Source organism: Colobus angolensis, unplaced genomic scaffold, assembly GCF_000951035.1.
Source record: "Colobus angolensis palliatus isolate OR3802 unplaced genomic scaffold, Cang.pa_1.0 Scaffold5, whole genome shotgun sequence".
NCBI lineage: Eukaryota > Metazoa > Chordata > Mammalia > Primates > Cercopithecidae > Colobus > Colobus angolensis.
Window position 1 is genome coordinate 11,863,798 of NW_012118487.1, and position 13,028 is coordinate 11,876,825.

General features: G+C 35.6%; 1 protein-coding gene across 5 annotated transcripts in view; it reads left to right on the forward strand.

Moving 5' to 3' along the window:
- GPM6A (glycoprotein M6A) overlaps nucleotides 1–13,028 on the forward strand; it is a 370,267-nt gene that overhangs the window by 187,149 nt on the left and 170,090 nt on the right. For 2 of the 5 annotated variants that reach the window (XM_011959585.1, XM_011959586.1), the window contains exon 2: nucleotides 4,311–4,369. The exons of 2 other annotated variants lie outside the window; for them this stretch is intronic. In XM_011959585.1, coding sequence (XP_011814975.1) covers nucleotides 4,333–4,369 — 37 coding nt within the window. In that variant the 5' untranslated portion in view covers nucleotides 4,311–4,332. Of the gene's footprint in view, nucleotides 1–3,330; nucleotides 4,370–13,028 lie in introns of those variants that run through there. One more of the 5 variants, XM_011959583.1, reaches the window with a different exon arrangement.

Below are 13,028 nucleotides of genomic sequence, written 5' to 3' on the forward strand. Positions count from 1 at the left end.
GCCCGGCCGTCTCTCTGTGCTCTGACCCAGGGACCACGAACGTTTTTCCCCTCACTTTTTATAGTTAATGCTGTATTTGGAACCACAACTTCCTTAATCTGTTAACTCTACTTACTTGTCTATATTATGAAAATTGTATCACAAAGATTACTGTATTACATAATAGAGGAATATGTCAATATTTTCTCAGTGTATATAATAATGTGTTTATCCGTAAAATAAGATGAAGTGTTAAAGGCAGCTCCAAATTAAGATTAATTAAGAAAAATGAAAGAGAATTATTATGGTTTTGGATTGAGTGAGCGCACACAGGAAAAAGTAATATACATTATAAACATTTCTTAGACAGTATTTGAAAGGGAAATCTGACTGGATAAAAATATAATCATATTTTTAATCACTTAGTTAACTTATATTTGTTTTATTTTATTTTTTAGAGGCGGGGTCTTACTCTGTTGCCCAGGCTGCAGTGCAGTGATGTGATCATAGCTCACTGCAGCCTCAACCTCCCAGGCTCCAGTGATTCCCCTGCCTCAGTCTCCCCACCAGCTGGGACTATAGGTGTGCACCACCTTGGCTGGATAATTTGTTTTTTAAAATATCTGTAGTGGCCAGGTGTGGTGGCTTACGCCTGTAATCCCAGCACTTTGGGAGGTCGAGGCGGGCGTTTGAGACTAGCCTGACCAACATGGAGAAACCCCATCTCTGCTAAAAATACAAAATTAGCTGGGCATGGTGGCACATGCCTGTAATCCCAGATACTCGGGAGGCTGGGGCAGGAGAATCGCTTGAACCCGGGAGGTAGAGGTTGCAGTGAGCTGAGATCGTGCCATTGCACTCCAGCCTGGTCAACAAGAGCAAAACTCTATCTCAAAAAAAAAAAGAAAATATTTGTAGTGATAAGGTCTGTCTATGTTGTTTAGGCTGGTCTCAAACTCCTGGCCTCAAAATATGTTTGGATTACAGGCATGAGCCACTGCATACAGCCCATATATTTTAAATACATGACTAAGAGTAGAGTGGGGCAAATACAATATGATACAATGGAAAGAATATTAGATGAGGCATTTCAGTCCCCATGAGGACACATCATTGCTAGTTATTAAGGTTCATATAGTATATTTTATAATTCATAAAGCAAATCTACTGTAATGTCAAACATTTTTCTTTTCTAACTAGTTTAAGATGCTGGAGGTTCAAAATATTTTTACTTCAAAGGAGATCCAAATTTTAAAAAATAATCTTAAAACCACCATTAGCAACAGCAACTTGGCTGGGCTTTGTGGCTCACACCTGTAATTCCAGCACAAGGTGGGTGGATCACCTGAGATCAGGAATTTGAGACCAGCCTGGCCAACATGGTGAAACCAACCCCGTCTCCACTAAAAATCCAGAAAACTAGCTGAATGTGGTGGTGCATTCCTGTGATCCCAGCTACTCGGGAGGCTGAGGTAGGAGAATCACTCAAACCCTGGAGGCAGAAGTTGCAGTAAGTTGAAATCGTGCCACTGCACTCCAGTCTGGTCTGGGTGAAAGAGCGAGACTCCGTCTCAAGAAAAAAAGAAAGAAAGAAAAGCATCAACAGCTCAGCTGCCATCAAACAGGAGGAAGGGGAAAGGGGGAGTATATTTTTTAATGGGCACAGAGTTTTAGTTTGTGGAGATGAAAAAGTCCTGGGGACGACTGGTGGCCATGGTCACAGAATGATGTGAATGTACCTAATGCCACTGAACTACAGATTTAAAAATGATCAAAATGGCAAATTTATATTGTATATTTTGCCCCAGTAACAAATACTGAAAACCTACTGACAGGAGATTGCTGTGAGGAGGCTATGTATGTGTATGTGTCTCTCTTCATTCATTTGACAAGAGTCCATTTAGACTGGCTCTGAGGACTTTTTTGCATATTTAAAAAATTAGTATAAGTTGATATTGGCTTATGTTGGTAACAATTGTCACATGAAAAAGCCTGTTTTAGACAAAAGTGAATGATTATATGAACGTGTTCTGCTGCAAAATTTCCAGAAGAAAAAGAAATCATGAATATTTTAAAAACTTCCTTTCCATCTCCTTTCCCTCTCTTTTGCTTTATATGTGTGGTGAAAAAGAAAGCTATGAATTGAGGCTTATTTCTGAAGATGCTGAAGATACTCACAAAGGAACAAAGTAGGAAGGAAAATTAGCTTCTAAGATCAGAACATCAGTCAAGAAATCAAAAGACATGGGTTTTAGACTTACTTGGTCATTTATTAGACCAGTCTCTAGGTGTGCGTGAGCGTCAGTTTTTTTTTTTCAACATAAAGTGGGGGAAATTATGCTTTTTCCTTTTGATTTACAATGGGTTGATGTATGTAATCATGTTTTATAGATTGTAAAGTGTTCTAAAAACTTAAGGTGGCATTATTGTATCTACTGGCACTACAATAAACAATTGCTTTCACTAATGATTTCCATGGTATAAAATGAACGAAGAATCTAAATGAGGAGCGTTGCTCCATTCTGTGTTGATTATATGCCAGGTTATGTCAGCCTAGGGATGAGTTGAAGCAGAAAGGCTGCTACAATTTGGCTTTTTGATTTCCCTTATGGTTTCTCTCTCTCAATCTGTGCACTGAGCAAGCAGCTCTCTCAAAAACCCTTGAATACAAATAGATATATATTCAGAAGAGATAGGTTTTGAGTAATCTGAACTCCAGTTAATTTTGGACAAAATTCATTTGAAAAGAGAAAATAATAACAAATGATAATAAAAGTAAGAGGACTAAACATTCATTTATGAGAAATAAAGCGGAATGCAGTAATTGTGTTTCCTCTAAATAGTTGCTTTTGTAATATTTAGAGGGTGACGTGCAACATGCTACTGGCCTGCTTTAAAGAATGCATGTGAAATACAAGCTATAATGCAAGAAACGTATGCTATGGATAATGAGGATGTGAGTTATTTTTCATTAAAGCCAAAGAGCTACAGTTATGTCTGTGTGCGTGTCCTTGTGTGTCTCTCTGTGTGTGTGCATCTGTCTGTGTGTGCTTGTGGGTGTGTTTCTCTCCCTCTGTGTGTGTGTGCTGGCTCATTTGGAGATGGAGACAGAGGCAAGGATCCATTCTTTCTACTCTAGGAAAGGTTTATGCTCCTTGAAAGAGATACTGTTTATTTTCTTGCTATACCTTTTGTGAAGTATTGAGACTCTTGGACTGTGCCCTGTCACTCAGTCGGCTGAAGTACAAATGCTAATTTATTGCCAGACTGCAGCATTGTGATTTGCATTCCAAATCAGCTTGCAGATTCCCATTATAAATTGCTGTCCTCTTGTTTCTTATCTCAAATTTCTTCCTCCCTTACATCACTCTTTTCATTCCCTAACACTGACCTTTCAAGAAATTCCCTTTCAAGAGATTCTCGTTGGAAATCAGCAGCTTTCGTGGGCTAAAATCATAACAATAAATAACAAAGACATCAATAGGGTTTTTCCCTCCAGTGGTCTTCTCCCTTTTACTTAAGAGTCATATGGCACTAAGTAAAATAATTACTTAAAACATGTATCTCCTCAGGCTTAGAGCTTTATACTCACTCCTTTGACAGCCACACTTCTATTTCTTTTTAAATCTCAAAGGTGTGGGCTTACAAGTCCTGTCTTAGTAATAAACTTTTGCAGAGAAACCCTGAGATGGTGTAATTGCATCCTTTCTTGGCACCTTAAATCAAATTAACTAAATACTTAGTGAGGAGAGAAAAGGAAAACACATTTTTTTGCAACGTATCTGACTGGGTGAGAAGCCACTGCTGCAGCATAAAGAACCGACGGGAATCTGGGCTTTCCCACTCTGGAAGCGAAGGGGGGAATTATGGGTTGGTGGTCGGCTTCATGTTAGGAGGACACCCCTCCATCTGTTCACAGCTCAGCCTGTTTCCAATTTAAAGCCCAGATTTCAATACAAACCTCAATTTCTTTTCCCCATTTTAAATGCAAAGCAAGACTTGCGAATCATAGTGTCTCTGTTCCTGGGATTCAGACCAAATTTTCCCCCAAAATTCTCAGGCTATTTGTTTGAATACCTGCTTACAGTGGTACACAATGGGCAGCTTTGAGAAGAAAAATTGATAATCTTCATGGAAGAGTAATTTGAATGAAATTACACTTGACAGCTCGTCTCCAAGCAAACAAGAGGAACGAGGGAGCCTGAGCTAAGCTCTGAGGACTTGCCCAAGCCACTGCTGTTGGAGCTTCCCAGGGAAAAAAAAAAAAAAAAAAAAAAAAACACCAGTTTTTCCAACATCTAATTGAGCTTTTGATTAATTCCGTGTACCAGATTCTACTGAAGAAAGGTAGCCATGGAAGAGAATATGGAAGAGGGACAGACACAAAAAGGTACTGTGCTAAAAAGCGTTTATTTGTAACTAAGTAATTATTTTGCAGTTTCCTTGTTTGCTTTAGACACTTGCCAGTAAGGCTAATGAATGTTTCTCTCTTGGAAGGCATTTTGTTCCTTCCTCTCCTTTAGTCTGTTCCTCACTTGCAGTAATGTCTGGCACGAATGTTGTCATTATTTGCAAATCTTTCAGATATAAGTAGCGAAATGCAGAGTCGAGTATTAGTGAGAAGAGCATTGCGATATTGTAGTGAACTATTCCTTAGACCAGCCTTTGTTAACCTTCATTTATTTCGTGATTTCACACTTGCCGAGCTGGGTCAAGGGATCCCTAGTGTGAGCCACAAATACAATATTTGGAGTTAGTTAAAAATTTGGTGACGGAACCATTATCCATACCTTTGCATGGACATCTGATAGAACAAAGACCAGGACCATTAATTATCTTTTGATTGCTGCACGTTTTTAAAACAATCTTTAAAAAATAAAAACATAAAAACGAGGATGCACTTTCGGTTTAAGCAGATGGAGCAAAAGTTCATAAATGTTCAGGGTGTATAGAAACATTAAGATTTTCCTTTCTATATAGTTGACTGTAATCAACTTCTGAGTAATAAATGTTAAAGGAAATTTTTTGATGCATTTTTAAAGCTTGTCTAGGTATATCTGGCTGTATGAGTTAAAGTGAAATTGCCATTTTTGTAGGTTGAAATGGTCAAATATTGGTAATTTGGAATGATTCAATCAACTCGAGAATTCTTTTAATGTGTCAAATGGTAGCTTCAGAGGGAGCTAGCTTTCACCCCAGACAGGCAGCGTTTCTTTCGTCTGCTGCGGGCTTATGTAATGTCAAAGAAAATGGTCTCATTTTCTTAGGACTGAAACGGTAACACAGGTAATACTACATAAAGGTAATATTCAAGAGTAGTGTTGAAAAAGATTCAGCTATCAAAGTTAATTTCAAATGTATATAAAGGCACTTGTTTAAAAAAACTATATTTTATATGATAAAATATACAGAGTGGAAGCGCAGTATAGTTACCATATTTTTAGCTATTTAGCTATGCTGGGTTTCTTCTCTTAATGTACACACACATACTTTGAGGCATATATGGTGCATACACACAGACACACACATGTAATAAAAGACCATTGATATTAAATATATGAAAGTTTGATATAAGCAAAAGGTAATAGATATTTCCCAATTTTAGTCCTTAGTACCCTTATTAATGATAATCTGTAACAGAAACACAAACATCTACATTAATAGCATGTGATCTATTTTTAAATTAAAAAACCTCAGCTCCCTTTATTATATGCACAAATAGCCTAAGTATTCATCAGTGATTGTAAATGGGAAATTTTAATGGTCATTTCTGTTCTTACAAGGTATCTCGATGGACTGTTTTAATTTAGAATAAAATATCTTATGACAACATCTTTTTTGTAATACCTAATGATGATACTTATTGGCCGATCAATTTGCTTAAGGAAAGACAAAAAACATTTTAAATAGAGCAATGATATTCATTACACTAAATAAAATCTTGAGTTAAATCATGGATTGTGGTAACAGGTTGAATGTGTCTTAGCAAGCCTTGGTAGATGCAGGAACCAAGAAAAATGATGTAATTAGTTGTGGTTTTTTTTTTCCTCAGGTAACACTGAAAAGCTTTCTTGTATGGGGGTGGAGGTGGCAATGCTGTGGGGAAAGATTTCTGTCACAGTGGGTTTTTCATCGTTAATATATGCACCAGTAACAGTGGTGGAAAGCAATTTTAAATCAGAAAAATGTTTAGTGGTCTATCAGTTTCTAAATGTATATGAATACAATATTTATGGTTTAGGTTTCTTTCTTAATTGAGAAAAATAAGATTTAATTTTCTTCACTCTTGATGTTCTGTTCCTCTCAACTACGCCTATGACACCTTTTCTATCTAAGTTTGTTGTTAGAAAGTTACATTTGAATCGAAATGCTCTGTCGATATGTGCGTGGGTTGTAACTGTGAAATTACTGGAGGAGCAATTTGACAAGCAGATAAAATCGTTAGAGATTTTTCAAGAGTTTAGGTGGAGAGACTTAATGATCTATCTCAAGAAAAGCAGCATTTTGTGTTCTTATCCTGTTTTTCTTAAACTGCATAGGATTTTCTTAAACAACAATTCAGATATCACAGAGTTTTCTTCCATTTGCAAGAAGTAAGTGGCTTTTCAGTCTTTTCTTAAAATTTAGACCTTGTCTTTCCTGTCACATGTCACCAAGACTTAAAATTCACATCAGTGTTTACTCATATTACCTTGCAAATTCAACTAGAATGTAAAGCTGAGTGGTTTCATTAATTAATTGTAATTTCATATGTTTGAAAATAGAGATACTTGATGCTTAAGCACTTAAAGAGATCATCCATAAGAAATATATTTTTCTTCATAGTGAGAGCCCACTCCCCCCTCAAGCTTTAAAAGGCAATTGAGAATAGTCCCCTAACTGTTATCCTAATTTAAGTATATGTGTTCAGCCAGAGAGGGAGGATAATTTAAAAGTATGGGTGACTTCACCCACCAGCCATTCTGTTCAATGAGCCCACGCTTGATGTGAAACTGAAATGGGAATCATTAATCTGTTGCTCCATCAATTTCTGCCACCCTCCCCAAAGGTGAGTATCTCATTATGCCGAGGGGAATCTAGTATTTTAAGAAACATACAGTTTTTGGTAAAACGTGGCCTGTAAATGAAAGCCACTTACTTCATCTTGTGCTCAGCCAAAACTGAACAACCAAAACGGTAGAAAAAAAAAAAAAGGAAAAAAGAAAAGAATGTTTTGAATTTGGTCTTTAGTATGGCTGTCCTAAACCTAGCATCGTCTGTCACCAAAATCAAGAACCATAGTCACAAAATCATGGCAACAAGGACCCCAATTACTGCAGAGGGCTTGAGCAAAGTGAATAACGATATTTGGATGAAGATTTAACAGGTACGCATTTATGACTTGTAGCCATGCAACTGTTTGTAGAACATTTTGCCAAATCTTAAGAGAAAATATGTAAATGATTTATGGGTTCCTAATTAGGAGTGAATTGGTGAATACACATTCAGGTTGCCAGACAGGTGGGTGACCATCTCTTTGTGGACAGCGCTAATGAAGGCCTTGCTGAATTAGGAGGGGTTTACAGAGGAAGGCTGATGAATCAATGAGTAAAGGGAGCAACAAAACTGTATAGAGATAAAAAGCAAACAACAATGGACAGGAGCCAGCAGGTTGGAGTCTTCATAAATTGGCTGAACTGTTCCAAACAGCCAAAACCATGATGGATTTCATTTCTGAACATGAACATTTTATGAAACAGGTCTCAAAATTACATGGAGTATACCAGAAAGTTTTGATCAGCACAAAAGATAACAGCCACGGCATCACTCACCATGTTTTTCTAGTGTAATAAACCAGCAGCTTCTATGAGTCTGTGCTGTCAATGTCAACCACCGACTTTTCCAACACCAAAACCCCGCCTACCATCGCCTCAGTGGAATCAATCCTTGGTGACTGTCAGGGATTGGGTCACTAGCAGATGTAGATGATCAAGCTCAATGTGATCAAATGACCAGTTTCATCGTTTCAAACAGCAATATACAGCCAAAGTTCAGTGGTCATTGTTCATCCTTAGCTCAATAACACTAACCTATTTGTCATTTCAGCATATCTTTAGCTTATTAAAACCAATAAGAATACATAAATGAAAGGAGAGTGTACAGGTTTATTTTGTTTTTCATATCAATGTTAATGTCCATCTATCTCACTATTGAAAGTACTGTACAATTATTGTTGACAAGAGAACTCTTCATCATATACATTATACATTTATAACATGTATTACTATAAAGGAGTCTATGCACAAAAGGATATACTGTATATTGTACTTAATATACAGTATATTTAATATACAGTACAGCTTATATGCTGACTAAAAGTCTCTTCAGACATTTTTTTGTGTGTAAGATTATTTTTATATTGAAAGATGACTTTAGAACCTAACCTTGCCTTAAGCAGACATCATCTCTGAAGAAGAGACATCACTATGATCAATGAAAAAAAAAAAATAGACCGTTTTGGCTTTAGGAGACTAGGAAATATTGACCAACCTATATTGCCCGGTGATTTCAGTGCCAGACACTGGCCTAAGGACTTCACCTAAATGAACTCATTGGCTCTTCACAATAACCTTAAGTGGTACTAATGTTGAGGAAAATAAATATCAAATTGGCTAATTGACTAGACCCAAGTCACATAGCAGTAAATAGTAGAGCTGGGTTCAATACAATCAGAATGAGTCCAGGTTCTGAACTTTTAACCCCACTCTCTACACTAGATGTCCACAGGTGCCTGCCTGGCAGCCACACTCCTTTGAAGGACTGCCTCCCCCACATGCTTCCATTGCACTCATCAGCTATGATCTGTAATTTATGGTTGTGTTCCTTACCACCAACTCTGGCTTCTTTTTCTTTGCCAGATATGAAAACGTTTTCAAGGGCAGCCAATCCCTGAGTGCACTAGCAATCTATGACTTGTAAGTCATGAATTGAATCCAAAATGATGAATTGGTTCAACTGGCCTTCTTTCTTGAGAACTGGGAAAAAATGATTCTCAGTATGCTCTGAGGATCTCTTTATCCCATGGCAAATTTCTGTAATACCTATGCTGCCCCATCTTTCAGCTACCCTGGGCGAATCTCTATTCTTTGCAATCAAAAGACCTCTAAATAAAACAAATCTTCAGATCCTTTTAGGAGTCTTACATAAAGAGGCTTAGTGCTAAGAAATTTTCCCCGAGTTTAACCTGGTGAGTGGAAGCTGAATCAACTGTATATTTAATGTATTAAATTTCAACTTTGACACCACTTTTTAGTATAACCTTGATGATTTTGATTTTTTTTCCCTCACTGATCTTTTATTTTTTACAATTTAAATAAGTTTGTCCCCAAATCATTGCCTACCAGTAAGTATTGGTAGTATAACGTTTGGGGAACTATTGCAAAGAAATTAAAGGCCAGAATGTGTGTGGTTTATTAATAGATTTATAATCCTTAATATGTCATTGAATTCCCTAGACTAGTGGCTAAGAAAATAACAAAAACAACATCAAAATCCTTTAAGCAGTCATTTAAGTGTAAGAATTAATAATTTGCTTCTTAGCTGTTGGCTACTTACAGACCTATGAAAAGGGAACTGGTTTTATCCATCTAGTGGACAGACTTCATCTCAGCAAATACTGTCACAAATCATCTCTTCAGCTGCTGTTTCTGCATTTGGATAACAAGGCTGGAAGAAACATAGAGAATCAGATTTTATAAAGCATGGAGAAAAAATCTGTCCTAAGATTTGACAGCTGTGCTTTTACTAGCATTGTGCTTAACCTGAAGTGTCCTCCTGGGTATAAGAAATTACTTTTATACCTTGGTGTTTTCAAATGTATTTCTATAGCATCTGTCCGTAGGGAAAATTAGTTATATTTTTAATGATGTTGAATAGATATTCCCAGAACTTCTGCATTGTTGTGGTTATGTCTGCTGTGGTTTAGATATAACATTTTAGAATTTTGTCATTTTATATTTTCATTGGATCAGTTGCTAATTATGGTTTCTTTTAGTGTCTGTGGTACTGTTTATCTCAAAGATCCAAAAGATTAATAATACATTTCTAACATCTTGTTAGGATGAAGGATATGAATAGATTTTTCACAATATCATTAAAATGAGTGAATTCACCTTTTCAAATGAAAGTGCTTGATATAGTTACTTCATTAATTCCTTAAATTAAAGTTTAAATATTTAAAGAGACTAAATGAGAAGTACAGCGTGATAGATAGATAGATGTTGATAGTATTCTTGGAGTGATGACTTCTAAGAAATGGTTTTTAGAAATTAATTATTCCCTAATTCATCAGAAGACAATGACTCATGAGAGATTCATAGGATACAGGAGATAACTCCTAGTTTGTCCATTGTGAACTCCATTTTCCCCCAAGCAAAAACCCCTCCCCCACCATCAAAATGTTTGACAGTTTTCTTTTTCATACATCGAAGGCAGACTGCCTGGCTTACTTTCAAAAATCCTTTTGGATAGCATCCATACTAACAGGTGGCACAGCTGTGGATTAGCTGACGTTATAAAAATAATTCATGATTTTCCATGTGCTTTCAAGTTGTGACCATTGTCTTGGATATTCTTTTTTTTTTTTTTTTTTTTTGTAACTTCCTTCTGTCTACTGTGAACAATACAAAGAAAGAAAAACAGAAGATAACTGATTTTTTTTTCAAATCATGAGTGGGAAATATAATTTTGGTCAAAGATGAGAGTCGGTTCCTTACTGGAGTTTGTTTATAAAGTTCACTAGGGAATTAAGTTATAATATGGGGAAATCTGAGGTCAGAGAAAAAAGGAAGAATGACTGTTGGCTTTTAAATGATGTGTATTAAGAGATGTCAACATATTAGAACATTAACTGCTGTATATATCCAGATTCGTTTCCAAAAGAAGGAAAGACACTTTCTCACATTGTTTAAACTGTTTAATGTTTTTGTACTTAAATTTTTATCATATGAAAAATGATGAGTTTTAGTATACTTACGTCCATCAAAGAGAGGAATTGGATGGACTATCCCTGAGAATGACGCTAGAAACGTAAGAGATTGTTCATATTGCCTCCTATGAGGGGGTGGCCATGCTTTTTCTTAGTTATCAAGTAAAAGTGAGGCAATTAAAGCATTTTGCTAATTAGCATGTTTCATTGATTTATAATAGAACTTCTAATGTCTAGGAAACTATTTTCTACATTTTTATGGTTGCAATTAATATTCCCCATGAGAAAGGTTATTTGAATGGTGAATTACCTATTTTTTCTTAACAAAAGTAAAATGTGGGAGAAAAACTTTACACCTCTATTTATTCCCTGATTGTTGTTTTATGCAACAAAGTTTAGTAACTAATTCAAATAAAGAAATAATACATACCCAAATTTGCGTCCCCCCAAAACTTGACAGCTTTTTTCTTGAAAAACAATTTTTGAAATTCTTCTACGCATTTCTCGCGTTGGTGGATATCCACTTTCATTTTTAACAGTCTATACCATACCATTTTTTCAGTTCAGTTTAGTTATTGAACATCAGAAACATAATTAAGCAGTTTTACTAGCAAGATTTATTTTTCAAGGAAAATATTAGTAATAATAGCTATTATTTAATAATCCAGGCACTGTTCTAAGCAATTCATTTGCAGTGTCTAATGTCAATATATCTTAACATTAGTTAATAAACATTGATTACAGTTTTTTAATAAATATCAAACGTTCTTTGACTTTATGGTCACACTATTTAGTCAATGGCCATTGGGTTCAAACTCTACAAGAAACTAAGAGAAAACCTCACACAAACATCCAGAGAAAAAAGAATTGTCATGTAACAAAATGAGGTAGTTTTCCACTTCAGTTCCAAGAAAGATTATGAGGTGGTCAGAAGTGAGAACGAGCCAAATGATTTCTCCATTTTTCTAGTTAAAAATTTATTTTTCCTATAATAAGGGCATTTAAATTCAAATTTTTGTAACCATAGACTCGACATTTGAGGGTCAGTGAAGAATTATATTTATTTTTCTTCAAATACCTTTCAAAATGTCAATATTCAATAATAGAATTCATTATTAAAATCAGGACTGAGCATTGTTTGAGCAATGGAACTCTTAGATGTGACACTAAATGTGGTTTGTCCATTTAAAACCAACCATAGGCTTTGAGAATCTCTGTCTTAAAAAGTACCCTTGTATTACCAAAGCCAGATTCATTTAGTGGTTTATTGTCTCAAAAACTTTATTTTAGTTTTTCATCAAGCTAAAAAAAGAAAAAAAAAACCCTTTTACTGTGAAAAGACTGCTTTGAATACTAGTCAGAATACTTGAGCTTAAAACATTTTAAATCTCTGCTCAACCATTCACAGTAAAAAGTTGTAATTAAGTCATAAGATCTAGAATTCAGAAACCACGCACTCAGATTGTCTCCATGAATTTTAAACATGTATAAGTGCCAGCAGTTTTTCAGTTGACCATCATAATGAGTGGCCAATTGACTTTTGGTTTCCCAACCAGATGACTTTTGTTAAAGCCCTGGCTCCTTTTCTCCACCTTCATTTTCTCTCTAACTTAATCTGTATTATTCAACTGTATTTTTTTCAAAATCTCCATTTTGAGAATTAATTTTTTGGGTGTTTAGGTCCGTTTAATGTGAGTTAGACGGAATAATGACTAGGTAAAAGCATCTATTATAATTCCTGGAATGTAGTATGAGTTTAATAAATGCAGAGATTCCTTCTCCACATTTCCTTTCCCCTCATCATAACACACTGTGCCCATCTGAAAAACTGACCAAGCAATTTTCCTTGAGTCAGAGAGCTGGAATTAAAGGACTAATAAGTTTTTTTGAATTGTTGTAACAATTATTTCTTAAATGTTTTAATTTAATATACGGCATCTCTTACTGTTTACTTTTTTATGTATATGTCATGCCGTAGCTCCCTTCTCAAAGTACAAATCCCTGATGGGTAAAGATTTTGTCATTTGTTCATGAACCCAAACTGCAAAGTGTCCTGAAAACAAACCTATTCATAGCTGATGAT